This window comes from Apodemus sylvaticus, chromosome 1, assembly GCF_947179515.1.
Source record: "Apodemus sylvaticus chromosome 1, mApoSyl1.1, whole genome shotgun sequence".
Classification (NCBI taxonomy): domain Eukaryota; kingdom Metazoa; phylum Chordata; class Mammalia; order Rodentia; family Muridae; genus Apodemus; species Apodemus sylvaticus.
Window position 1 is genome coordinate 56,954,651 of NC_067472.1, and position 27,612 is coordinate 56,982,262.

A 27,612-nucleotide genomic window follows, 5' to 3' on the forward strand; every position below is an offset into this window, starting at 1 on the left:
CCAAACTCCTGTAGTGCTCCCAGGGGAATCTGCAGGTCTTGGGTGAGCCTGCCCTGGTGTTCAGAGCCTCTGCTGCCCTCTCCCGAGTCAGGTAACCCCTACAAGGGCGCTGATCCTAAATGGGTAGACCAAGAACTTGAGAGAGAAGGCTAGAATGCTACACAAAAATTACCTAAGGCCATTGTCCCTCTTTTTCTTCAGCATGGTTGGGGAAATCAAGGTACGGACTTATCTAAGGCCAAGTAGGGAATGCGCCAAGACCGCTAGGGCGGAGTGCTAGCTCTGCAGGCCTGCGCCCTAAGGTGAGGGGGTGGGGAGCTGGCTCAGCCCTACAGCAGGTCTGCCGCAGGGACCGGCCCGGGTGTGGCTACCGTTTGTCTAGCGTCCGGCAGAAGTCCGTTCTCATCCAGCTAGGGGCAGCTTCAGCAAGCATTTGCGGCCGCCAGAGGTAATCCCTGCTTCGCCGAGCAGCGGCTGGGCTGGAAGACAGCTGCGACCCAGAGGCACGCGGGGGCGCAGGAGGCGGGTCGAGGGCTGTGGGCTGTGTTGGCGGCTTCTCTGAGCCCGGATCGTCCTCAGAACCTTCCCGGAGGGCGACATAGGGTGTGGCCCGCGGCTCTGCAACTCGAGCTGCGGCCCTAGTTAAAAATACCCCTTGCCCTACCCTCTCCCTTGCCGGCGGTGCCCTTCTGTCCCAGTCCAACCCTCTTCACCCGGAGGTGAAGAGCTGGCTTAGTGCCTGCGGAGGAAGGGAGGGACTGAAAGACACCCTAAGTAAGAGATAGTAAAAAGTGTTGCGGGGGAGATAAGGGAGATCCTAGAGGGAGCCGGGTAAGGGCCTCAGGAGTAGGTGGAGGACCAGAGAGGGAGGGACCAGGGCCGAGGGGCGGTGGAGGAGGGCGGGGAGGAGCGCTCTTCCTGGTTGGGCCCTGCCCTGAGCTGCCACCAAGGAAGCCAGTCCCAGGGACCGCAGCAATCTCCCACACTCCCCTTCCCCAGGTAAGAAGTTGGGTGTCCAAGACTCCGACTGTCTGATCCAGGCCACTGCTTCTGGGACTAGGGGGCTGTCGCTTCTCAGGCCCCGTTTCAGGTTTTCTGCGTGCTTGCGCAGGGGTAGGGGTCAGGAAGCAGCTCAGCCCAGGTGCTCAGCCCTACCTGTCCGCCTGGAGCTGGGCCAGTGTCCAAGGCTCGATGCTCAGCTTGTGTACGGACAGGAGTGCCTGGAAGTTTCAACTCCTAAGCCGAGGGACGGGGCAAGTGAACTGGATGCTTGGCAGCGCTGTGGAGGGGGCTTACGGGCAGGAGGGAGGGAGTCAGAGATCTTACCTGGACTATCTTTGCTGGCCCGGGCTGTGGCCTCCACCCTCCACTGCCTGCCTGGATGGCTGGGGGCAGACGGTCAACTCTGGACAGTAGGAATAGGGAAAGAGAGGTGGTGACCGGGATACCTAGAGACCGGACACCCTTTTCCAAATTCTGGGAGCCTAACCAACAAGGTGGCTGAGAGTCCCAGGCTCTGTCAAGGGGGCAGTGGCCCACGTGTGGGGAGGAATGAGTCCAGGAGAATGCTGGCAGGCAGGAATGGTGCTTTATCCCTGGGAAGACCTGTATTTCTACCAGGCCCATGTGTCCCCCAGGATGGCAGAGGAGTTAATCACGCCTGTGTACTGCACCGGGGTGTCAGCCCAAGTGCAGAAGAAACGGGACAAGGAGCTGGGCTTGGGCCGCCATGAAAACGCCATTAAGTACCTGGGCCAGGATTATGAAAAGCTGCGGGCGAGTTGCCTGCAGAGCGGGGTCCTCTTCCAAGACGAGGCCTTCCCTCCGGTTTCCCATAGCCTGGGCTTCAAAGAACTGGGTCCCCATTCCTCTAAAACCTATGGCATCAAGTGGAAGCGTCCCACGGTAAGAGGACCCCTCTGGGTGGAGCTTGGTTCTGAGGATGGGCAGTGGGTCCCCATTGTTAGTGGTGTCTGGGTGCCGGTTTCCAGGAGGAACTGGCCCAGGAACGTGACTGTGGGTCTTGTAGGAGCTGCTGTCAAACCCCCAGTTCATCGTGGATGGAGCCACCCGGACAGACATCTGCCAGGGAGCACTGGGTAGGCCCCCAGGGGTGGGGTTCCGGGTGTTTTCTCCATCGTAGTTCCCAGTTCCCGTTCCATTGGGCACTGCCCCAGCTCCTCCCTCCTGCAGGCCCAGACAGGCTTTGGCTATCAGCATAGGTGCTGGTTTGCCCGGATTCCTGGGTCTTTTCCGTAAGCGGAGGGGAGATGAAGGGTACCCCACCCAGGGAATCCCAGGTGGTCCCCGGCATCCCACATACACAGCACCTCCCTCCCCTGGGCAGATGGGAAGAGCAAGGCTGACGAGTGTCTTTCCCATCCCAGGGGACTGTTGGCTCCTGGCCGCTATCGCCTCCCTCACCCTCAACGAGACCATTCTGCACCGAGTGGTTCCCTACGGCCAGAGCTTTCAGAATGGCTACGCCGGCATCTTTCATTTCCAGGTGAAGGTCCCTGCACCCTCCCTGGGCCAGAGGCATAGCTGGCAGTAGGGAGATGGGAAAGGATGGCCCACAGCACTGTGAAGCTGAGATGGCGGGGGCCACGCCCTGCGGGCAGCCCTCCCTCTGGAAGGTATTTGGCCTCTCTGTGCCACCTCTGGTCAGTCATGTGTGAATGGCTAGGCAGGTATTTTCAGCTCGCCGCTTTCCTAGGTAAGGTCGTGCTTAGCAGAGAAAGTGTGGAGGCAGTGCTTTGGCTTTTCTTTACCCCAGCCTCAGTTTCCCCATCTTCATGTGTCAGTTCTCCCTTTTCCCAGTTTCCCCACTTTGGCAAGCCTGACAGAGTGTAGGAGAAAAGACAGAGCCGGCATTTAAACCACCCTTTCCTGATGTTTCCAACGTGGCCCACTTTTCAAGTTACATTAGTGAATTCTCCAGGAGCTGGTGTTGAGAGGCACACCCCAAAAGTCTTGGTTGAGGCCTTCCTACCATGATGATCCTCTGTGTTCCTTCCTTCTGCCTAGTTAGGCCCCACTCCCTCACTCTGCCCTGGCCATTACTCTGTGCTCAGCGCCCCACACCTCGACAGCTCTGTCACCCTTTTCCCCTTCCCTCAAATCTCCAACCTACTCCTCTTCCAGCTTCTAATTGGCCCGTTCAGTACCTCTTCCCGAATGAGCCTCTTCTTACCTCATTATTCTAGGCTTCCCCCTGCAACAATTTTTGGTGCTCTCAGAAGCCTCTGTCCCTTGGCAGTCTAGGCCTGCATCCCTGGGGTAACTCTGGTGATCTTGGGAACCAGCCTACCCATCTGTGGTTAAGGGTCTGGGTACAACATTTTCTTTCCACATCTCCCACTTACCTCCAAACTTAGGCTTAAAATAGAGAGGCAAGGGGCTGTGAAGCTGAGCCGGCCGGGGCCATGCTCTGCGTGGGCAGCCCTCTCTCTGGAAGATTTTGGCCTCTCTGTGCTAAGAGCACTAGTTGCTCTTCCAGTGGTCCCAAGTTCAATTCCCAGCAACCACATGGTTCCTCGCAACCATCTTTAATGGGGCCTGAGGCACTCTTCTGTGCAGACTTAACAGAAAGACAGAGAGCTTATACATAAATAAGAAAACTAGGAAGGCAAGCAAGAGGGGCAGGCCCCAGGGTTGCCCTGAGGAAGAACCCGGGCTGCAGGTCTTCGTGCCCTTGCCCCCTCCCATATTTGAAGGGGAGCCTTGTTTTGACTTGTTCATCTAAAAGTTCTAATTCCATTTATTTATAATTTTTGCATTAGGCAGAGTCAGGTGGATTTCTGAGTTCGAGGCCAGCCTGGTCTACAGAGTGAGTTCCAGGACAGCCAGGGCTAAATAGAGAAACCCTGTCTCAAAAAACCAAAAAAAAAAAAAAAAAAGTGTGTGTGTGTACGTGCATGTGTGTATGTTGATGAGGATTAACAGTGTGTCTGTGTGTCTGTAAAGGACAGAGGACACCTTGCTGGGCCAGCTCTCTCCTTCCACCCTGTGGATCCTAGAACTACATTCCATCTCTCAGGCTGAGAGCTAACTGCTAAACCCCCAAACCATTTACATGATCCAGAACTGGTTTTGTGGAATTGTTTTGTTTTTGAGACATAGTCTTACTACTTCATAGCCCTGAATGTCCTGGAACTTACTGTGTAGATCAGGTTGCTCTTGAACTCATAGAGATTACCTCCTGAGTGCTGAGACACCTTAGTTGTGGTACCTGGTGTGTGTGTGTGTGTGTGTGTGTGAAACATGTATGTATGTGCCACACATGTACCCAGCATAAAAATCTAGACTCGTGCATTTAATAAGCCCAGCTGAAGCTGGAACTGAGGCCTGGGAAACCCCAGAGCAGCTGCTCACTTTGTGCCTTCCCCACAGCTGTGGCAGTTCGGGGAATGGGTAGACGTGGTCGTGGATGATTTGCTGCCCACCAAGGACGGGAAGCTGGTGTTTGTGCACTCTGCCCAGGGCAACGAGTTCTGGAGTGCTCTGCTTGAGAAGGCGTATGCTAAGTGAGTAGGATCCCGGGGCGGGGCACATCTTCGGCCTCTGGGGGTGGAGGGGTTGCTCCTGGTCCTGCCTGATGAAGCTACTCACTGACCTGGAGCTACCCGCAGAGTGAACGGCAGCTACGAGGCCCTTTCGGGAGGCTGCACCTCAGAGGCCTTTGAGGACTTCACCGGTGGGGTCACTGAGTGGTACGACCTGCAGAAAGCACCCAGCGACCTCTACCAGATCATTCTAAAGGCCCTGGAACGAGGCTCCCTGTTGGGCTGCTCCATTAATGTGAGTGATATCCAAGTTCCTCTGGCAAACCCCAATCGCCTAAGACACACCCCTCCTCACTACATTTCCGGCTGCCCGATGAGCCCCGCCCATCACCTCCTCTATCATCTACCTCCACGTGTGCTCCCTGTCCTCCACTTCTTCCTTCGAACCTCTGACCTCAGCTGTGTCCCCAGCTTCCTCCCCTTCTCATTCTTGTTTGTTTGTTTGTTTTTATTTAACGCATATTGGTGCTTTTCCTGTATGTGTGAAGGTGTCAAGTCTCTGGAACTGGAGTTACAGACAGTTGTGTGCTGCCATGCGGGTGCTGGGAATTGAACCTGGGTCCTCTGGGAGAGCAGCCAGTGCTCTTAACATTGAATCGTTTCTGTAGACAGCACGTATACTAAAATAGGAACAATACAGAGTAGATTAGTAAGACCCTTCATTCTTACGACCTTCCCAGATCCTAAGGCTATCACAGTCTAGTGCTTCCGCCTTCTGAGGCTATCTCAGTCTAGTGCTTCCGCCTTCTGAGGCTATCACAGTCCAGTGCCTCAGCCTTCTGAGGCTATCACAGTCCAGTGCCTCAGCCTTCTGATGCAATCTCTTTGCTATTCTCGGACTTCACCCACGCCTGGCTCCGCCGCCTTTCCTTTCTCCTTGCTACTGTTCATTGTCTGCCCACGGTTCCCACAGTCACTTCTAGACCTCCCTAGTCTTCTCCATCATTCCACACCCACATCATGGTCATCCTTGGCCACCGGCTGCTGTGGACCCAACACAAAATCTCGGAATCTTAGTTAAAACATTTAGATTTTAAAATCTGTGAATTGACTGAGACATTCCGAGTGTGAACTTTGTAAATCACAAAGGAATGCTACAGTGTCTTCGATCGGAGAGATGGCTTAGTGGTTAAGAGCATGTGCTGCTCTTAGAGAAGACCCAAGTTCGGTTCCCAGTGCCCACATCAGATAACTCAGGACTTGCCTGTGACTCCCACTCCGGCAGGATCTGGTACCTCTAGCTGCTAAGGGCCTCTGCACTCACATGCACATAGCAACCCAGAGTCACATACAGAGCAAGTTAGAGTCAACTAGAAAAGAAACTTTGAAAATAACTTATTGTATGAGCATTGACTGGCGTGTCTCCTGCACATGTCTGTGTGTGGGCGTTGGATCCTCTGAAACTGGAGTTACAGACAGTTGTGTGCTGCCATGTGGGTGCTGAGAATTGAACCCAGGTCGTCTGGAAGAGCAGACAATGCTCTTAACTTAGCCATCTCTCCAGCCCCTAAACTAAGCTTTTTTTAAAGGGCTATATGACTCTGCAAGTTCAGCCCCACTGAATCTGTCCTCTCCCCGGCCCCCTTTGTCACCTTGCTGAGTCCCTCTTGGGGGTGTGTTTGATCATCAGTATGCGCATATATGCACACCCACAGTCTGGCCAGCCCTAGGCAGCAGCAGCAGAGTGAGGGCATCCGTGAAGCATCTAGGCTCCGCCCTGCTCCCTGGGGAGGAATAGCACTTGTGTGTAACAGGAAAGGAATCCCTAACAGTTTCTCCCATAAGCTTTTGTGGGGGGTATGTGTGCAAGGGGGCCAGGGGTGCTGCCTGAGTCCCATGAATGCTCCAAGCAGGGGTAGCACCTCACCTTCTGACCACAGCGCGTGTTTCCTTCTGTAGATCTCCGATATCCGTGACTTGGAGGCTATCACTTTTAAGAACCTGGTGAGGGGCCATGCATACTCCGTGACGGATGCCAAGCAGGTATTTCCCTGGATGGGACCTGCCCTGCAGTGTGGTTCCTACTTCCCGGCTTCCCTGGCATCTCACCTGGGCCATGGGAAGTAATTTCTCTTTCTTCGACCTCCTGGGATAACCATCCTGCGCTTATGCCTAGTGACTCCAGTTCATTTGTGCAGCCGCCTTGCTGGGCTGTGAATTCCTGGAGGACTGGCTTAGGGCATGTGGACTATGTTGCCCTGGTGTTGCTAGGTAGTAAGCAGGGTGAGGATGTAAAGACGGAGGTCCGGGAAGGGACGTCCAAGGTCATGACACTGATGCACTCTCTGTGGAACAGGTAACTTACCAGGGCCAGCGAGTGAACCTAATCCGGATGCGCAACCCGTGGGGTGAAGTGGAGTGGAAAGGCCCCTGGAGTGACAAGTAAGCCACAGGACAGGGGGCACTAGTTAGGGAGCTTTGGGGGAAGTCTGGAGATGGCCTTGATGTTTCTGCCTGGGTCCCAGCAGGCTGGATGTTGACTCAGAGTTGAATAAAAGGCTCCCATCTTGGGCATTTGCCCTGACAGAGCCCACCCAGACTGTGGCCACTGAAGCAGCCTGTGGATACACCCAGGGCATCTGACTTGACCTTGATAAAACATAACCCTGGCTGGATGTGGTGGTTTCTGCTTGTAATTCCAGTGTTCAGGGAGCTGAGGCAGGAGGATCAGTACAAATCTGGAGTCAGCCTGGGCTACACAGTGAGTTCCAGCTCAACCAAGGCTACCTAGTCTTAAAGGAGGTTGGAGTGTGGTAGTGTACACCTTTACCCTCAGCAGAGACAAGCAGGTGTCCGTGAGTTTGAGATCAGCCCGATCTATGTACAAAGTTCCAGGCCAGCCAGGGCTATTATATAGCAGGGTCCTGGCTCCAAAAAGAAAGAAAGAAAGAGAGAGAGAGAGAGAGAGAGAGAGAGAGAGAGAGAGAGAGAGAGAGAGAGAGAGAAAGAAGGAAAGAAAGAAAGAAAGAGAAAGAAAGAAAGAAAGAAAGAAAGAAAGAAAGAAAGAAAGAAAGAAAGAAAGAAAGAAAGAAAGAAAGAAAGAAAGAAAAACAAGAAGAAAAGTGTGGTGGTGCCTGGAAAAAAATGGCCCAGCAGTTAAGAGCTTGTCCTGGTCTACAGAAAAGACCTGAGTTTGGGTCCCAGCACCCACATTAGGAGGCTCATAGCCCCATGTAAATACAGCTGCAGGGAAATCTAACACCCTCTCATGGCCTACACACACACACACACACACACACACACACACACAATTTAAAAAGTAAAAATTAGCTAGGACTTTAATCCAAGCTTTCAGGATGCATAGACAGGTGCATCTCTGTGAGTTCAATTCCAGCCAGGACTATATAGTGAGACCCTGTCCCAAAAAAGAAGAGGAACCCTTAAATTGGGATCTATAAGGACCTCAAGAAGGTGGCCCTGGAGAAAACCTACTGATCTGGGCTCTGGAACCACGCCAGGTTGGACAGGACCCAGGGACAGAAGTTAGATAGGTCAGTGGTGTCCAAGCCTGGCAGCACCTGCTTCCCACAGCTCCTATGAGTGGAACAAAGTGGACCCCTATGAACGAGAGCAGCTGAGGGTCAAGATGGAGGACGGGGAGTTCTGGTAAGCAACACTCTCTTCTCCCCTTGCTCCCCTAAACCCCAGTTCATGATGGAGGACTGTGGTTCACCTCTGCCCTTGGGCCCTCCCTCAGGATGTCCTTCCGAGACTTCATTCGTGAGTTCACCAAACTGGAAATCTGCAACCTTACACCCGATGCCCTCAAGAGCCGGACCCTCCGGAACTGGAATACCACGTTTTACGAGGGTACCTGGCGCCGGGGAAGCACTGCCGGAGGCTGCCGGAACTACCCAAGTGAGTAGCTGGGGGACAGGGCAGGGGCGTGAGCAGGGCCACCTGGCTGAGCCTGTTCTGTCCCTTGGGAGACAGATAGTCATGATTGGATGTTCCTTAAATTATCTTTAAGGATGGTAATAAAGGGGCAGGCTAGACGTCTGGGGCCTGGGTAAGAAAGCCTTGTTGTCCAAACGTCTGCTCGTTCCCAGCACCTGCTTCTCCCCCACTGACTGCTTCTCCTCTTACCTTCCCCTCTCACAAACGGTGACTGTTGTGATTAGTGTGGCATGGCCTCTCTGTATCCTCCAGCCCCAGCTCCCTGACATCAACCCTTTTCTCCACTCCAGCTCTCCCCTGCTCCACCGAAGAGCATTGTGGGCCTTCCCTGGGGATACATCTGCCCCTGCCCAGGCCTCTATCCCATGGAGTTAACTGACCCTGCCGACTTCCATTTTAACAACTCTCTCATTTTGCTCTCTGTCTGTCTCTGCCTCTCCCTCTATTTCTTTCTTGTTATCGCTGTTTTGTTTTGTTTTTATTTTTTTCCTGAGCCAGGGTTCCATGTAGCCCAAGCTAATCTTGAGCTTGCTATGTAGCCAAGGATGACTTTAATTTCTGATCCTTCTGCCTCTGCTTCCAGAATGTTGGGATTACAGGTGCACATAGCACCTGTGGCACTGGGGATGACCCCGGGGCTTTGCGGATGCTGGACAGTCCCTCTGCCACTTGAGCTACAGCCCCAGTCCCCTCACCCAGGCATGAATCATCATTTTAACAATTTTAAAAGTATTACATTTCTTTATTTTATGGGGGTATGTGCGTGTGGAGGGCTGAGGACAACTTTTAGGGCTGGTTCTCACCTTCTCCCATGTAGGTCCTAGAGAGCTGTCTGAGGTTGTGAGACTTGCTGGCAAGTGCCTTTACCCACTGAGCCATCCTGCCAGTCCTCTGTGTTTTCATCTTGACCTTGCAAACATCTGCTTCCCTGGTTTCTCCCTCTGTCACCCAGCATAACCATAGCCCCCCACTGAACCCATCTTTCTACTCACTCAGAACCACTAAATGTAGCTGGTGAGAATCACACAACAAAGGCTGCTCTTCTTGTAAATCCACAGCCACAAACCTCTAATGAGCAGTTTGTGTGATCCCCACCGGTCCACTAGGGACCCTCTGCTCTCCTCCTCCTCTCTCCTCTGCTGCCATCTAGAGTCCTTACACTTCATTAAAAACAAACTGGGCCTCCTGTGACGGCTCATGCCTGCCATTCCGGCTCTTGGGAGGTAGAGGAAGGAGAGGACCAGGAGGTCGAAGTCAGCTTTGGCTGTATAGCAAGTCCGAGGCCAGCCTGGGCTGCATGAGGCCCTGTCAGAAGAGAGAGGAAGGAGGAGGAGGGGAGGGAGAGAGATGTTGTTACACAAGACACCTCAGGTCCCCTTCTCTGCACCCCTGTCTGTCTCCGATGCACGCATGTGTTCCTGTGTCTGCACTTGGGGCAGTGGCAGAAGTGTCTGCTGCTGGGGAGGCCTGTCACTCCCAGATCCTGTTCTCTCTTCCCTGAAAGCACTTTGCTTCAGGTCTCCTCTCATCCTGTGTCCTTTTGGTAAAATTCCATCTTAAAACATGTGGCCCTCTCTGGACCTCCCCTCCCACCTCGTGCCCCCTCCCTCCTCTGCTGAGGCATTGGTTGCCAAACTGCCCTTTCCTTCCTGGTGGCATTGACCAGGCCGATTCTCCGCTGTGCTGGGCTCCTGCAGGAGTCCTCACCATTGTTTTTCAGAAGCATTCTTCTTCCCATTTCAACTTTTCTCCAAACCTGTAAGAACCAGTTTCCTGTACCACGCTGAGAGGCCTGCGCTGCCCTCTGTGGCCAGTGTGCAGTTCCTGTGTCTTTCTGGTATTTCCGGCCCTAGGCTAAAACTTCTGTCAATTGCTCAGTGATGTAATTGTTATGGAGATATTTATTTGTTTGTTTGGGGTTTGCAATATGTTGCTGAAGAGATGGCTCAGCAGTTAAAAGCACTGACTGCATTTCCAGAGGTCCTGAGTTCAAATCCCAGCAACCACATGGTGGCTCACAACCATTTGTGATGGAATCTGATGCCCTCTTCCAGTGTGTCTGAAGAGAACAAAGGTGACAAAGGTGTAATAAATCTTTTTTTTTTTATAAATAAGGTTTCTCTATATATCCCTGGCTGTCCTGAAACTTACTCTGTAGACCAGTGTCCTCCAACTCAGAAATCCACCTGCCTCTACCTCTTGAGCACTGGGATTAAAGACTTATGCCACCACTGCCTGGCGTTGTTATGGATTTATAAGAAGTCCTGTTATTAGACAAGGTAGATGTCTTCTTCAGGAGTGTCTTTGCAATTTTTTTAAGATTTATTTTTAAATTTATTTGTTTTATTTTATGTATTTCTGCCTACATGTATGTCTGTGTGCTACATGCATCCCTGGTACCCATGAAGGTCAGAAAAGGGCACCGGATACCCTAGAATTGGACTTACAGAAATTTGTGAGCTACCAAATGGGTGCTGAGAAGCTAACCCCAGTCCTCTACTGGAGCAGTTTGCTGCACACTGTGAGCAGTCTTTCTAGCCCCACTTAGCTCCGCCCCAGAGGAAGGGAGACAGAGTCACATGGCCCAAGTTCCTGAGGACTCAGTTTAACTAGAACTCAGTTTGCAGCCAAGGATGACCTTGTACTTCTTCTTTTTTTTTTTAATTATTTATTTTATGTACATGAGTACTCTGACACTGTCTTCACACACACCAGAAGAGGACATCGGATCCCATTACAGATGGTTATGAGCTACTATGTGGTTTCTAGGAATTGAACTCAGGACCTCTGGAAGGGTAGCCAGTGCTCCTAACAGCTGAGCCATCTCTCCAGCCCTGACCTTGTACTTCTGACTCTCCTGCCTTAACCTTCTCTTGCCCTTTCTTTCTTTTCTTTCTTTCTTTCTTTCTTTCTTTCTTTCTTTCTTTTTTTCTTTCTTTCCTTTCTTTTTTTCTTTCTTTCTTTCTTTCCTTCCTTTCTTTCTTTTTTTCTTTCTTGGTTTTTAAAGACAGGATTTCTCTTCTCTGTTTAGCTCTGGCTGTCTTAGAACTCACTGTGTAGACCAGGCTGGCCTTGAACTCAGAGATCTGCCTGCCTCTGCCTGCTGAGTGCTGGGATTAAAGACATGAGCCACTGCTGCCCAGGCAGCCCCGGTTTTGCAATGTGGGTTCTGGGAATTGAAGTCATGACCTGTGGTTTCAGGGCAAGCATTTTGCCGACTGAGCTATCTTCCCAGCCAGTTATTCTGAACTTTAACAGCGTTTTAAAGAAGAACAGAATGTTTAAAGAGTTAGCACATCTTTTAAGGTTTAGAATTTGGCACACCATTCTTCCACTGTAAGCAAAGACTGACTTATCAAAAGCTTGTACCAGAATTTTGATGGTTTTAGATTTTGATATATTTATATATGTATATAGCAAGATATCTTTTTTTTTTGCAAGATATCTTTTTATCTCTATTTTATGTGTATGGGTGTTTTCCTGTATCTACTTCTGTGTACCACATGCATGCTAGGGTCTGTGGAGACTAGAAGAGGGCATTTGTCTCCCTGGGATTAGAGTTATAGCTGAGAGCCACCATGTAAGGTGCTGGGAATTGACCCCAGATCTTCTGAAAGAACAGTCATCAGTCTTAACCACTGAGCCAGTTCTCCATGCCCAAAATAGCTTTTCAAAATAACATTTATTTAATCAGTATATGTGTATATGTAGTCGGGTATGTACGCCATGAGCATGCATGTGATAGGTCAGAGGATAATTTGCAGGAGTCCCTTCCACTGTATGGGTTCCAGGATCGAACTCAGGTGGTTGGATTTGGTGGCAAACTCCTTTACCCACAGAGCCATCGTCCAGCCCAGTGTCTCCTTTTAAAATCTCATCTCTCAGCTGGATGTGCCCTTGGGAGGCAGAGACAAATGGCCTCTGAGTTCCGGGCCAGCCTGTTCTACAGAGTCAGTTCCAGGGCAGATAGGCATACCCAGAGAAACCTGTCAGGGAAAAAAACCAACCAACCAACCAACCAAACAAACAAACAAACACTTTCTCACCTCTTGAATGATACCTATGGGTACAATAGCACAGTTGCCCTTTTAAATGTATTTGTATCCAGATTCATCTCTTGCTAAACTCTTTGTAGCTCCCTAATTGTCAATCAAATGATAATTCCCTTGTTTCTTCCTGTCCCATTCTTCTCCCAATGTTTGTTACTTTTTCCTGCCTAGGATACTGGCTAAAAGAGCAATTAGGAACCACCATAAGGGAGTCCTGGTTGTCCTTGTCTTTTTGTTGCTTAATTTCATAGTGTTTTATTCACTTTTGAGCCAAGGGCCTCACGCAAGAGGTCAGAGTACAACTTGTAAGAGTTGGTTCTCTTCTTTCCCCCATGTGGGGACTTGAGGATCGAACTCAGATTTTCATGCTTGACCGAGTACACCCTTGGCGTGCACCTGTGGATCATCTTCCGGGCCCCAGGAATAAGTATTTGTTATAGGTTTCATTGTTGCAAACTTGTGGGGGGTTGGGAACTGAAGGGCACCTGTGGTTCTGCTGTTCTGTGGTGACTGAGCTAGGGATCTGCCACAGAGCCACATCCCTTCCTCCCCATCATCCCTCCCCTGGTTTTTTGCTTGTTTAAAAAATGTTTTCGTGGCCTGGAATTCATGGCTGTCCTCCCTCTGCCTTCCAAGTGCCGAGTTATAGGTAGTGCATTACCATGCATGGTTTATAAGGTGCTGAGGACGGGACCCAGCGCTCTGTGAGGTGGGTGTTCTAGGAGGCAACACTTCACCAATTGAGCTGCATCCCCCACCTTGACAAAAGTTTTCTTTTGGTTTTATATTTTGTGTATATGCATGGGTGTTTGTATATTAAATATATGCCTGGTGCTCATGGAGGTCAGAATCGGGTAACAGAACCCCTGGAACTGGAGTTTCAGATAGGTGTGAGTTACCATGTTGTTGCTGAGAATCAAACTTAGGACCTCTGGAAGAGCAGCCAGTGCTCTCAACCACTGGGCCAGCTCTCCAGCCTGTTGACTGAACTTTCACATAGAAGTTTTCTTTTCTTTTTTTTTTCCTTTTTTTTTTTTTTTTTTTGTTGTTGTTGTTGGTGGTGGTGGTGGTGGTGGTGGTTTTGGGGTTTTATAGGACCTTGTTCCTTTGTGTAGCTCTGGCTGATCTGGAACTCTTTCTGTAGACCAGGCTAGCTTTGAATTCAGAGAGAACTGCCCGCCTCTGTCTCCCAAGTTTAAAGGCGTGCGCCACCGCCGCCTGGCTCAGCAGTATTCTTACTTGAGTTTTGCCTGTTCATTCCCTGCTCACACTGACACTGCTGTGGTAGCGTCTGTTCTGTTAGACAGCCCAGTTCTAGGTGTTCTCTTGGAGAGTTTGCACAAGGAGAGATGACTCATCATTGGGTAGAATGTCTGGCTGCTAGATTTGTTCTTCTCTCTTCTGTTTCCAGTTCTACAGCTGACACCAGGGCCTCACGTGTACAGAACAAGCGCTCTGTGCTGAGATGTATCCCCAGCAGTCCCCTCTGTTTGTTTGTTTGAAGTGTATGAATGTTTTGCCTGCATATATATCTGTCCACCATAGGCACGGCTGGTGCCTATAGAAGCTAGGATCATGTAACAAAGCCCCTGGAACGGGACTTACAGACCATTATAAGCTTCCATGGGTGCTGGGAACTGAACCCTGGTCCTCTGGAAGAGCAGCCAGTGCTCTTAATTGCTGAGCCATCTCTCTAGCTCCATGGTGATTTTATAATAATCTAGCTTGATTTTTTTTCTTAAAAGAATGACATTTTTTCTTTGCAGTGATGGGTTCATGTGTCACTGAAGCACAGGGCGGTCAGAGGGTGGCTCTGAGGGAGTCGGTTTTCTCTTCTACTTTGTGGATCCTAGGGGTCAAAGCTCAGCTAGCTCACCAGGCATGGCAGCAACCACCTTTACCTGCTGACCCACCACACCAGCGTAGCTACTAATGTTTATTTCAGTCCGTTTCCTTCCTTCCCTTCTTTCTTCCTTCCTTCCCTCCCTCCTTTTCTCCTTCCTTCTTTTTGTCGTTCCTTCCTTCCCTCCTTCCCTCCCTCCCTCCTCCTTCCTTTCTTCTTTCCTTCCTTCCTCTTTTTAATAGGGTCTTTTACTCTGTAACCCAGGTTAGCCTGAAATTCACAGACGTCCTCCTATTTAATAAGTTTTCCTCACTGTGGGCTGAGCATCTCAAGAACATGCTTAATGCGTTTTGTTTTTGGTTTTGTTTGGCTTTGCTTCATTGAGACACAGGATCTCCTATAGCCCAGGCCAGCCTTGACCTGGCTGTGTAGCTGAGGTTGGCCTGTGTCTACCTCTACGTGCTGAGATCACAGGCTCAAGCTGTCAGCCTGGCCTTACTTCTTGTGTGTTGTGGTTGTTAGTTTTTCAAGATTTTGACTCAGACTGAGGGGCTCACATGTGTCACAAAGGCTCTGCCACTGAGCCCAGGCCCAGTGCGCTCATGCTGTGCTTGGCTGATCTGAACGATGCAGGGCTTTAGAGCGTCTCCCTTGCTTGCCATAAGTTAAACGTTATTTTCATTACATGAGCTTGGATTTTCTGTAGAGCAGTGACGACCCTCACATGCTCAGACCTGCCATCTGGCCTCATATTCTCTACCTAAAATGTCTTTTAAAAAGTTTCTGTTGGGCTGGAGTGATGGCTCATTGGTTAAGAAAACGCACTGCTCTTCCAGGAAACTCCAGTTTAGATCCATACATTAGTCAGTGTCTAACAGCTGCCTGTACCTCCGGCTCCAGGTGATCTTACGCCCTCTTCTGCCCTTGCTGGGTACTGCACATAATTGCCACATACACACCCCCACAGGCATCATTAGAAACAAAAGAAATGTGTGCGTGCGTGTGCATGTGCATGTGTGTGTGTGTGTGTGTGCGCGTGTGTGTGCGTGTGCATGTGTGTATGTGTGTGTGTGTGTATGTGCATCTGCATCCGTGTGCATCCGTGTTCATATGTGCCATCATGACCAGCATGGATCAGAGTGCTGGGCACCAGACTCAAAGCTTCTGAAAAAGGCACTGAGAAAACCAGGCCCTGGCTACTCCACTGGGGCTCAGCTTGCTGTCACAATCCCAGGCCAACTAGTTTGCTTCATTGTAGAACCCAGGGCCTTGAGCACACCAGTGCTCATTGCGTTATCATAAATCTGCTCCTCCTCCAACTTACATCCTGATAATTTGCCTACTTCCCCTTCTGGAAGAGGCACCCTGTGTCCATCTGCTTTCCTGTCTCCTGACACTCACGGGGCAGATACGCTGCAGTATTGGATGAGTTTATGATGAGTAGAGGCAAGGTGTGAGAGAAGGTTGAGAAGCCCTGCCTGCCTTTGATCCTCTCCTCCTCTCCTCCTGCAGATACCTTCTGGGTAAACCCCCAGTTCAAGATCCGGTTGGAGGAGGTGGATGATGCAGACGACTATGACAACCGAGAGTCAGGCTGCAGCTTCCTGTTGGCCCTCATGCAGAAGCACCGTCGCAGGGAGCGTCGCTTTGGCCGGGACATGGAGACCATTGGTTTTGCAGTGTACCAGGTTAGCCAGGGGCTGGATCCACCTCTGCCTACTGCTGCGAGCATCCACCAGGGAATGCCGAGGTGCATCCTGGGGGCATGAAAGGCTGACAGTTGAGGCTGTGGTGCCAGAAGGAGCTCCTGAATTAGCTTCTGAGTCCTACTGCAACAGGAGAGGGCAAAGGAGTCTGTTGGCTCCAGGAAAGGAAGGGTCTAGGGAAAGAGGGTGGTTGATTGCTACATGTTCCACAGCTTCTGGGGTCAGACTGTGGGCTCAGCTTTGTAACAAAGTGGGGCGTTCTGTGGAGCAAGGGCCTCAGGAGCAGGCGGGGAAGGTCTGCTACCCAGGGAGAGGCTGTTCAAGGACTTACTTAATACTTCTGCCTACTGCTACTGCTGCTGCTTCTGCTGCTGCTGCTCTCCCGTTCCTCCTCCTCCTCCTCCTCCTCCTCCTCCTCCTCCTCCTCCTCCAGACTGAACCACACCCTGACTGTCCTGGAACTCACTTTATAGACTAGGCTGGCCTCAAACTCAGAGACCTGCCTGCCTCTGCCTCCCAAGTGCTGGGATTAAAGGTGTGCGCCATTGCCCGGCCTCCCCTGCTTCTTATTCTTTGGTTCAAAATGGAGATGGAGGCTTCTTGATCTCTCTTGACAGAGTAGGGGAAGGCCATAGCCTTGGCCTATACCCAAAACCCCTGGCAGCAGATAAAATGGAGTCTCTGATGTCCCTGGGGTTTATCACACTGTGATTGGCTACCTGGTAGCTGTTTTAAGCAGCTTTGATTCAGAGGGAAGCCCAGGTCACAGGTCCCTGTTCTTCCCCTGGGAGGATAGGTCCATTTTCTGTGCTCTGGGCTCCCTCCATTAAAACCTCCGGACCTCTGTGTATCTGTCTGTCCTAACCACCTGGGCAGACATGCATTATTCTCTTGTCTCTCTTGCAGGTCCCCCGGGAGGTAGGTGTGGCTCTCTCACTTCCTTGGTTCATCAGCCCCTGAACCTAGCAGCCTGATGGGAGGAGCATGGCAGAAGTCAGCGCCACCACACATAAAGCATCAGGGAAATGTCACCTTGTCACTGCCTGAAAATGTTGCTCCCAGTTCTTGTTCATCAAGTAGGACAATCATTGCATTCCTGAAGCAGGAGCAGGGAGCAAAGATTGGATTTGAACCCTGATCCTCAGATCCCCACTCAGCCTGCATACAGGCCAGGCTCCGTCCTGCTCTTCACAGGGAGGAAATGTTCATCGGTGTTGGGGTGGGGTTAGGAGTCACTGGGCTGAGAGGTCTGTACTCTTGAACAGCTGCTTGAGCCGTGAGCCTTGGGGTTTGTTCTGAGACATGGCACCTCCCAGATGTGCATGGTGGCTCGTGCCTGTAATTCCAGCACTTGGGAGGGAAAGGCAGGAGGATGAGGTTATCTTTGGCTATAAAGAGGGATCAGGACCAGCCTAGGCTACATGAGACTCTGTTTTAGTGGAGGGAAAGTAGAATAGCATTTCCTCTGGGGCCATCAAGATGGTTAGCAAAGTACCACCAGTCAGCTTCATGCAAGGCATGGTGACCCAGGGAACCCTCCGGAATGATAACAGCAATGATGGCTTTTTAGATTTATTTTTCAGTATGGGAGATTGAGCCTAGGTCTTCCCATGTGCCGTGGAAGCACTGAACCAGTGACTGCGTGTGAGCATGCGTGCGTGCGTGCGTGCATGCGTGCGTGTGTGCTTGTGTGTGTGTGTGAGCATGTGTCTGTGTGTGTCTGTGTGAGCATGTGTGTGTATTTGTGTGTATATGTGTGAGCATATATATGTGTGTATATGTGTGAGCATATATATGTGTGTATATGTGTGAGCATATATATGTGTGTATATGTGTGAGCATGTATATGTGTGTATCTGTGAACATGTGTGTATGTGTGTGTCTGTGTGAGCATGTGTGTGTATGTGTGAGCATGTGTATGTGTGTGCTTGTATGAGCATGTGTGTGTGTTTGTGTGTATATGTGTGAACATGTATATGTGTGTTGTCTGTATGAGCATGTGTGTATGTGTCTGTGTGAGCATGTTTGTGTATGTGCATGTATATACACTTATGTGTCTGTGAGAGCATATTTGTGTATGTGCATGTGTGTGCACTTATGTGTCTGTGTGTGTGTCTGTGTAAGCATGTTTGTGTATGTGCATGTGTGTGTACTTATGTGTCTATGTGTGTGTCTGTGTGAGCATGTATGTGTGTGTGTGTGTGTGTATGTGTGTAAGTAGGGCACACATCATGCCACATCATGAGTGTAAAGATAAGAGGATGACTTTGGATTGGTTCTCTCCCTCCTCCTTTATGTGACTTCAAGGATGGAACAATCAGGCTTATATCACAAGTGTGCTCACATGTTGTGCTTATATCACAAGTGTGCTCACATGTTGTGCTTATATCACAAGTGTGCTCACATGTTGTGCTTATATCACAAGTGTGCTCACATGTTGTGCTTATATCACAAGTGTGCTCACATGTTGTGCTTATATCACAAGTGTGCTCACATGTTGTGCTTATATCACAAGTGTGCTCACATGTTGAGCCACCTGAACAACTCCTGCATCCTAGTGTTGTGGCGTTCCTTAACTGCAATCAGATTTTCTTTTATTTTGTTTTATTTAATTTCTTATTCATTTATTTTTGGGATAGGGTTTTATGTAGTACAGGCTGGCCTTAAACTCACTATGGAGCTGAGGGTGACTTTGAATTCCTGATCCTCCTGCTTCTGCTTCCTGAGTGACAGGATTACAGACGTGTCCCATGAGACCTGATTTAGCGCAGTACTGGCAGCCAAAACCAGGGCCTCGGGCTCAGGGCCTGGGGCTGGTGAAATGTCTGGGTAGATAAAGGCTCTTGTCCCCAAGCCAGATGAGCTGCATTCCATACCTAGAACTTACATGGTGTGGTGAGAGGAGAGAACAGATTCCTACAAGGTTTCTTCTGACCACCACTCTCACACCTTAGCATTCACATCCCCTCCCCTAACCACATAAACAAACAAACAAACCAACCAACCATGGTGGGAGGTAGCAGTGCCCTGTCCCTGTCCACCATCAGATGCCAGCCCAGGCACTCACCTACAGGTAAGTGACTTATCAGGGTCTCCCAGGCTGTGGGCGTGGCCTAGCAAGAGGACTTGCAGCCTGGGCTCTGACCCTGGGCTGGCATCTAAAGGTAACAGAGTGGACCCTGCAGTCCTCCGCTTGCTTCTTTCCTCCTGACAGCTGGCGGGTCAGCCTGTGCACTTGAAGCGTGACTTCTTCCTGGCCAACGCTTCTCGGGCACAATCGGAGCACTTCATCAACCTCCGAGAGGTCAGTAACCGCATCCGCCTGCCGCCTGGGGAGTACATAGTGGTGCCCTCCACCTTCGAGCCCAACAAAGAGGGTGACTTTCTGCTGCGCTTCTTTTCAGAGAAGAAGGCTGGGACCCAGTGAGTAGCAGACCCCCCCACCCTCTCCCGCCTTCCCTATCTCCCCGCCCCTCTGACTGACCCTCTGTTCCTCTCTGCAGGGAACTAGATGACCAGATCCAGGCCAACCTCCCCGATGAGGTTTGTGGCCCCTTCATCTCCCCTGGGTATTCAATGGGAGGGGGGCTCCAGCTGGCAGGGCAGGCTCCCTCCAGATAGGAGTCCTTAAGAACAATAGCCGTCCTCTGTTTGCCAGCACTTTACAGTGCACAGAGGGCCCGTGGTGATGAGGGAAGGCAGATACTAAACTCCGTCTGTGTATCTTGCCTCATCATTACATTCTAGATCCTTCATGAGATCACCCTCTAAACGGTAAACACAAGCACAGAGAGGCTGATGAGTTTGCCTAAGTTCACACAGCAGGCTGCTTTCTTTCACACAGCAACCCAAACTTTTCAATGTCTAACTGACTCGCACCCATCATTTTAGCCACATGAGTTCTAGGCAGAGAACGGACCCCATTTTACAGGTTGGAAGCGTGAGGCTCAGAGAGATGGAGTGGCTCGTAACTGTGCCACGCCCACCTCCAGAGGCTATTCTTTCCCGCAAGGGCTGGGCCACAGTATCTTTAACCTATTCTCTCCGTTTTTTGTGTACAGAAAGTACTCTCTGAGGAGGAAATCGATGACAACTTCAAAACCTTGTTCAGCAAGTTGGCAGGGGATGTACGTCAGGGCCTGGGGGTGGTGGTGAGATGGGGAACCCTGGTGTGAAGTGGGGGAACCCGGCAGGTGCCATCCATCTCTCCCCCAGGACATGGAGATCAGTGTTAAGGAGCTACAGACCATCCTGAACAGGATCATTAGCAAACGTGAGGATCCCCACCCACCATCCCTGGGTCCCCACCCACCCATCCCTGGGTCCCCACCCACCCATCCCTGGGTCCCCACCCACCCATCTCTGGGTCCCCACCCACCCATCCCTGGGTCCCCACCCACCCATCTCTGGGTCCCCACCCACCCATCTCTGGGTCCCCACCCACCCATCCCTCGGTCCCCACCCACCCATCCCTCGGTCCCCACCCACCCATCCCTGGGTCCCCACCCACCATCCCTGGGTCCCCACCCACCCATCCCTGGGTCCCCACCCACCCATCCCTAGGTCCCACTCCCAGAGCTCACCAATTGTCTTGCTCTCATTCCTGTGAGGAACTGAACCCCAGTCCTTGCCTAGGGGGCTGGCGAGGCTTCTGTTCACCATTCCTATCCCAGACTCCTCGCTAACCCTGTTCCACTCCAGTCTTACTCGCATGGGCTCTGTGGCCTTAGGGAGACCAGATAGTCCATAGCAGAGCCTGCCCCAGGTGCTCCACGCCACTGAGAAGGCAAGGGCGCACCACCAGGCCAGGCAACGCATCTTGGGAAGTAGGATAAGACCAAATCCCAGGCCCTCGCCTGATTTGCCCTTCCCTCCTGGCTTTGGCTGCTGCGTGTGGACATCAGCCTGCTCCAGTTGCCCGTGGCTTGTTGTGCCTGACCTCTGCCTGCACAGCTCTCTCTGCCCAGGACGTCTCCCTGGCCCTTCCCTGCAGGCTCCAGGCTTAGTGTACCCTCCCCAGCCCGCAGCCTGCACCTGCTGGGTCCTCTTCCACCTATTTGCTTGTGTGTCTGCTTAGCGCTTCCTTCCTTTGATTCTGGGCTGGTTGGTGGATACAGACCTGGCTTCTGAGACACAGAAATGCTCGGCTGCTTCTCACCGTAACAGAACCCTCGACCCCCACCCCCACGCTCTGCTGGTCTCAGCACCGGTGGCAGACCTGGAGCCTCCTAGCACGGGCCAGTCAGGGTTCCTCGCATGACGGGCTCTCAAAGACTTCATATTGAACTCCTAGAACTCGTTCCTTCTATATCTCTGTCATCTGTCTCGTGGCAGATGAGGACATCAGATACCCTGCTCTGTCATCCTCCGCTCTGTACCCTTGAGTCAGGGCCAGCAAGCCCCAGCAATTCTCCTTCCTCAGCCCCCAACATCACTGCACTGATAGATTGTCTGAGTGTATGAGTGTGTGTAGTATGTGTGTATGAGAGTGAGTGTGTGTGTGTGTACGTGATAGACAGTGTGAGAGTATGTATGAGTGTGAGAGATTATATGTGTGTGAGTGTATGTGTGTGTTTGTGTATGTGAGAGATTACGCACAACTTTTTTTTATGTGGATGCTGTGGATTTTAAAATTTGTATTATATTTTTTATTTTATATGTATAAACTTTTGCATGCATGCATGTAAGTATATCGCATGCACAGATCACAGCCCTTGACTCTGGAGTTGGGAGCCACCACCATTTGCATGCTGAGAACTGAACCCAGGTCCTCTGCAAGAGCAACCAGCGCTCTTAACTGCTGAGCCACCTCTCCAGCTATCCCTTTTTTTTTTCTCTTCCTTCCTTTTCCTTTTTAGACAGGGTCTACATAGCTGAGACTGGCCTTGAACTCCCCATGCTCTTTCCTTGTCCTCCCTCTGCCATGGTTACAGGCGTGTACCACATGCTTCCCTTATGTAGTAATGGAGATCAAACCCAGGGCTTGACGTGTGCGCGACAAGCACTCTGCCACCTGCGTCATCTCCTCAGCCCCCAGAACTGCTTGTTTGTTGCTCGTTTCAGACAAGGACCTACGCACTAATGGCTTCAGCCTGGAGTCTTGCCGCAGCATGGTGAACCTCATGGATGTATCCTTTTGCCTGCCTTTGTCTCTTGTGGAGTTTGGGGTTGAAGATGCTGGCGACCTATCCTAAGAGCAGCTGAAGAGCTTAGGTAGATCCAGGAGAGTTGGATGTGGTAAGGCCTTGTGTTCAAACACCTTCCTGGATATCTTCTAGTTGGCCAGCAAAGGAATCTTTGAGTCAGAGGACTCGTGGGAAATGGAGCAAGAACTCAGTCCCTATTTGGCCCTAAGGCTGGTTCTGAGTCCGGACCTCTCCCCACCCCGCTCCACTCTATCTGACACATAGCTGGCTAGGAGCTGCAGGGAGCCGCTGTCCTCTCTCCCCTCCACAGCCAGGCTCCCTTCCTCCCAGGTCCCCCTCTCACGTGTGTTCTTTAAACTGAGTAGTTTCTTTCTTAACATCTGCCAAGCGAGATGGCAATGGGAAGCTGGGCCTGGTGGAGTTCAACATCCTGTGGAACCGCATCCGAAATTACCTGGTAGGTGGTAGGAGGTTCCATGGCTGGGTTCTCCTGCCCCTCTGTGGCCTCAGTCATGGCCCAGTAACAGAGCCCAGGCTAGCTACACAGCCAGGCTTTGCAACAGAACTTCCTTTCTGCATGAGACTCCTTTCCCATCCAAGCCCACAGGTCTCAGCAAATGACCACCTTCCTGGGGGTTCCCCTCCCCCCCCCTGGGTGCAGGAGGCAGTGACTCACTCAGCCCCACCCTTTACCCTTCACACAGACCATCTTCCGGAAGTTTGACCTGGACAAGTCTGGCAGCATGAGTGCCTACGAGATGAGGATGGCCATTGAGGCTGCAGGTGAGGCCCGGGGCTGATGACCCCACTGCTCCTGAACCCCCGGCTGCCTTCCTGAGAGTGACCTGCCTGGCTGGCCCTTGTCCCCGAGGGATGGTAGTACTAAAGGTGCTGTGGTTGCTAAGCCAAGGACTTTATCTGGGCTCCTCCCTTTCCTCCTCTTGTAACTTACCAAGAACAAGGGCCTTTTCATTCATTTTGTGTGCATATCTGTGTGTGGTGTGCATGTGTGTACTTATGTTCTTATGTGTGTGGACACAGAAAAGCCAGAGGTTGATATCACCTGTCTTCCTTCATTACTCTTGCTGAGACATGGCCTCTCACTGAACCTGTATTTCACAGATGAGGCAAGTTTAGCTATCCAGCGTCCCTGGGGAATCCCATCTGCCTATCCAGTAAGGACTAGGTGTGATTACTGGCAGACTACGAAATTTCCTTGGCTTTTATGTGGGTTCTAAATATCTGAACTCTGGTCCTCACATTTTCATGACATTTCTTTATCCACTGAGCCATCAAATAGAGCCCTTTGTTATCCCTAATATGAAGAAGAGAAAAGTAATTCTTAGGAGTGTATCTGAGTCTGGGTCACATGACCAGGGCAGGCAGGGAGAGGGCGGCCAGGCACAGGCTCCAAGCTCCAGTGAGGCAGGTACAGGACCCTCCCACCATGGCCTGTGTAAAAACAAGTCCAGGCTACTTTGAGCAAATGTGACCAGATGCCCAGGTCCTCCGCAGCCAGCTTGTGATTTTCTGGGGTGTTCTGGGCGTGACGTTCTGATGTTCCCCCTGTGCCTGGCCCTCGCTTGCCCAGCCCCTTCTTTTGTTGTTGTTGTTGTTTTGAAGGTTTATTTATTTATTTATTTTATATAATCCCATTATAGGTAGTTGTGGGCACCACTATGTGGTTGCTGGAAATTGAACTCATGACCTCTTAACCTCTGAGCCACCTATCCAGCCCTCCCCAGCCCTAGGGAGGTCTTTTAGCCCCTCTTCCTCGAGCAGCCCCTCTTCCTGGAGCTGCTCCTCTTCCTGGAGCAGCCCCTCTTCCTGGAGCAGCCCCTCTTCCTGGAGCAGCCCCTCTGCTGCCCCAGCCCTCCCCTGCCCTTCCTCTCTCTGCTCAGGCTTCAAGCTTAACAAGAAGCTACATGAACTCATCATCACCCGCTACTCAGAGCCCGACCTGGCCGTGGACTTCGACAACTTTGTGTGCTGCCTTGTGCGGCTGGAGACCATGTTCCGTGAGTGTCCCCAGCGGGCCCCACTCCGCCGCAGTGCACACGGTGTTCCTTGTGAGACATAGAGGGCTGAATGGGGTAGAGGCTGAAGGAGAACAGAGGACTCTCACACGGGTGCATGGTGCACGGAGCGTGCACAGAGGATGCCCAAGGAGGCCTCTGGACAGGAAGCTTTATGACTTAGAGGGGCAATAACTTGGGGGGTGTGGGAGGCAGGAGACAGTCCTGGCTGAATATTAACTGTCTGGCTCATGTCCCAGATTTAACTCATCTTTTCTTTTCTTTTTTCTTTTTCTTTCTTTCTTTCTTTCTTTCTTTCTTTCTTTCTTTCTTTCTTTCTTTCTTTTTTTTTTTTTTTTTTTTTGGATTTTTTTTTTTTCGAGACAGGGTTTCTCTGTATAGCCCTGGCTGTCCTGGAACTCACTCTGTAGACCAGGCTGGTCTTAAACTCAGAAATCTGCCTGCGTCTGCCTCCCAGAGTGCTGGAATCACAGGCGTGCACCAGCACCGCCCAGCTTAACTCATTTTTTTCTTGAACACAGGGTTTTTCAAAATTCTGGACACAGACCTGGATGGTGTTGTGACCTTTGATCTATTTAAGGTGAGTTGGTCCTCCATGTTCACCTGTCCCTACCAGGGCGGGCGTCCACGCTCGGAATAAGCCTTCAGATCTGGACCCCAGTCTTGGAAGCCTTGGGACAGGGGCTTCTGGAGCCTGGGGGTGAGAGATGAAGAAGGGGGGTCAGGCTTCTAGAAGCTGGTGGGAAGCAGCAGCCTAGTGACCTAGAGTAAAGAGATAAGACAGCTGCTGCTGGCTGTGGTGGTGACCCGGTGACCCACACCTTTAATCGCAGCCTGAGGCAGAGGCAGGTGGATTTCTCTGAGTTTGAGACTAGCCTGGTCTACAGAGTGAGTTCCAGGACAGCCAGGGACAGTCCTTATCTCAAAAAAAAAAAAGAGAGAGAGAAAAGAAAAAAGACAGGGAGAGAGAGAGAGAGAGAGACAGAGAGAGAAAAAGAAAGAAAGAAAGAAAGAAAGAAAGAAAGAAAGAAAGAGAAAAGAAAGAAAGAAAGAGAAAAGAAAAGAAAAGAAAAGAAAAGAAAAGAAAAGAGAGGGAAGAAGGAGGGAGGGGGGAGGGAGGGGGGGAGGGAGGGAGGGGAGAGGACGGAAGAGAATCGAGCACCCTATCGGCAGCAGGTCTCTAGAGGGCATAGCTATGACTGGTGATGGCTGAGCCTGGGCTGCGGCCTGTCCTCTGGGATGGGTGGTGATAGTGAAGGAGGCAGCTGGTCGGCCATGTGTCCTGCTGCTCCTGGTAACCTGTGTGTCTCGCCCTGCAGTGGCTGCAGCTGACTATGTTTGCATGAAGTGCGGATCCACTCCCATTGCCCGCGCTCTTCCTTTCTTCCTCTGCCAAGCCACGCCTCCCCGCCATACCAGGCCACACCAGCTGTCAGTGCCTTCCTCAGAACAGAAAGGCACCCTGTCTTCCTGTCCCCCTTGTCCTCCTGTCCCTTCGCCTCCCCACTACCTCTGTTCGACTGCTCTGGGCAGAGTTACGGGGCTCTCCCTACCCCTGTAGCCAAGGACTCCGAATGGGCACCCTGACCCCTGCTCATGGCTAAGACCAGGATGGCAGCTCCCTGCTTATTCCGGCCTCCGGGGCAGTGACAGGCATTCTGCCCCTCCCCTTCTCTGCCAGTGTCCGGATGTGTGTCTTGTCTACTCTGTGGAGGCTCTAGCCCCTGACATCCCCAGACTTGCAGACTTCATAACCACTAGCTAGCTCCCTGTCTGCACCTGGGTGTTGAAGCCTCACCTCACTATGGGAGCCCCACAGCCAGAATCACCTTCCTGTGCCTTCCTGTGCAGCAGCCTAGATCCCTCTGCAAACCAAACTCCACCTCTCCGGCCTGTGTGCCCACCAGGCACTCCCTGCCCAGGAGGTGCTCAGGCCTTCCCCGCCCCGTCCCCTTCCTCTCTTTTTTTATATTGGTCATTTTCAAGGGAATGCTTGAGGCATTAGTGTGCTGGTTATGGAGGACCAGGACCTGGGGGAGGGCCGGGGTGGGGAGGTCCCATGTTTCAGTGCAGTGGGAAAATAAAATGAAAGGCTGTACATCTGTCTCTGGGTGTTATTCTCCCAAACTGTTCCCTTGATTGTACCAGCAAGCCTTGGCCTAGAGACAGCCCTGCTGTCTTATGTCCTGGTCCACCCTTGCCAGAGACTGGGCATCTGACTGTGGCCACCTCTGTTCCTGAGATGTTGAAAAGGCCTGGGCACAGAGACATGGACTGAACGGCTCCACTGACAGCCAATCCAGGTGGCTTTTCTGGTTTTGCATGCCCTTATTGAGGGCTGAGTCGGACTTCCTCCTCTGCAGATATCAGTAAGGAAACACAAGACATCTACTTAGCACAAATCCGACCCCCTAGGGAGCTCCCTAAGGCACAGAGCCCCCGCCCAACACCAGGCCAGGGGGACACCCTGGAACCAGCAACTTATATTACTGTTCCTCTGCCTCTGTGACTTTTACCAGAAGTAAAAGTGACTGAGGATAGAGAAGGAAACTGAGTTGCCCCTAGGATGCAGGCAGCCAGTGGAGACTGAAGGAGCCAGACAGGCTATATTTGGTTGGTAGAGGCTTGCCACTGGGTGGTAGTGGTTCATGCCTTTAGTTTCAGAATTCAGGAGGCAGAGGCAGGCAGATTTCTGCATTCCAGGACAGCCTGATCTACAGAGTTACACAGAGAAACTCATGTCTCAGAAAAACAAATTTAAAAAAGTTTAAAGGTCACCATCTGATTACCTACATACATAGGGAGTTCCAGGCCAACCTGGGCTATATTAGACCTTATCTTGAGAAGAAAGGAAAAATCGAGGGAGATGGGAGATGGGACTGCCTACAGGGCTGCATGCAGAAATGGAACAGAGCTCTGATCATGAGAGATGGTGTCCTGAGCTACGGTTTCCCAGCCAGGTCTCCACGTGGCCTCGGACCTGGAGCGAGGCGGTGCCACTGCCCTCTCAACCCTCCGCCACTCTCTAGAGTGGCTTTAATTTGCTGAGGTGCTTGGCCAGTGGGGTTCCCTGATGTACCCCAGCCCCGCACTGAGGCTGCCTCCTGACGGCCCTGCTGGGACGTCTTTGGTTTTGTTTCTTATTCTTTGCTGTATTGTTTGGCTTATTTTTTTATTTAAAACAAAATTAAAATTGAGAGCCAGATACACGCCCTTTAATCACGACCCAAGGGAGGCAGAGACAGGCAGATCTCTGTGAGTTTAAGGCCAGCTTGGTCTTCATAGTAATTTCCAGGACAGCCAGGGCTATGCAGTGAGACCCTGTCTCATAAAAAAGCAAAAACAAAATTAAAATTATTTATGTATTTGT

The 27,612-nt window shown here is 51.3% G+C and overlaps 1 protein-coding gene across 4 annotated transcripts; it reads left to right on the forward strand.

Annotated features, from left to right (window-relative positions):
- The first annotated feature begins 316 nt into the window (after window positions 1–316).
- Capn1 (calpain 1) lies at window positions 317–26,340 on the forward strand. 4 transcript variants are annotated; one of them, XM_052191871.1, is made up of 22 exons: window positions 317–448; window positions 1,638–1,905; window positions 2,030–2,099; window positions 2,388–2,506; window positions 4,393–4,526; window positions 4,632–4,800; window positions 6,465–6,548; window positions 6,862–6,947; window positions 8,097–8,171; window positions 8,263–8,423; window positions 15,867–16,042; window positions 16,967–16,978; window positions 19,275–19,483; window positions 19,564–19,603; window positions 20,122–20,187; window positions 20,276–20,333; window positions 22,124–22,188; window positions 22,595–22,663; window positions 22,911–22,989; window positions 24,108–24,224; window positions 24,764–24,822; window positions 25,562–26,340. In XM_052191871.1, the coding sequence occupies exons 2-22, from the start codon at window positions 1,639–1,641 to the stop codon at window positions 25,586–25,588; spliced, it is 2,142 nt and encodes a 713-aa protein (XP_052047831.1). In that variant the 5' UTR covers window positions 317–448; window position 1,638; the 3' UTR covers window positions 25,589–26,340. The 4 variants fall into 4 exon arrangements, with proteins under 4 accessions (XP_052047831.1, XP_052047827.1, XP_052047837.1 ...); XM_052191867.1 differs by lacking the exon at window positions 317–448 and adding an exon at window positions 891–999; XM_052191877.1 differs by lacking the exon at window positions 317–448 and adding an exon at window positions 911–999 and having other exon boundaries at window positions 1,621–1,905.
- Window positions 26,341–27,612: the final 1,272 nt, after the last annotated feature.

Excerpts from the sequence above, each read along its gene's own strand:
- Capn1 (XM_052191871.1), top strand. The coding sequence starts at position 1,639 with ATGGCAGAGGAGTTAATCACGCCTGTGTACTGCACCGGGGTGTCAGCC. Across the intron at positions 8,424-15,866 it reads AGGCTGCCGGAACTACCCAA|ATACCTTCTGGGTAAACCCC; the intron begins GTGAGTAGCTGG and ends CTCCTCCTGCAG. Across the intron at positions 19,604-20,121 it reads AGGCCAACCTCCCCGATGAG|AAAGTACTCTCTGAGGAGGA; the intron begins GTTTGTGGCCCC and ends TTTTGTGTACAG.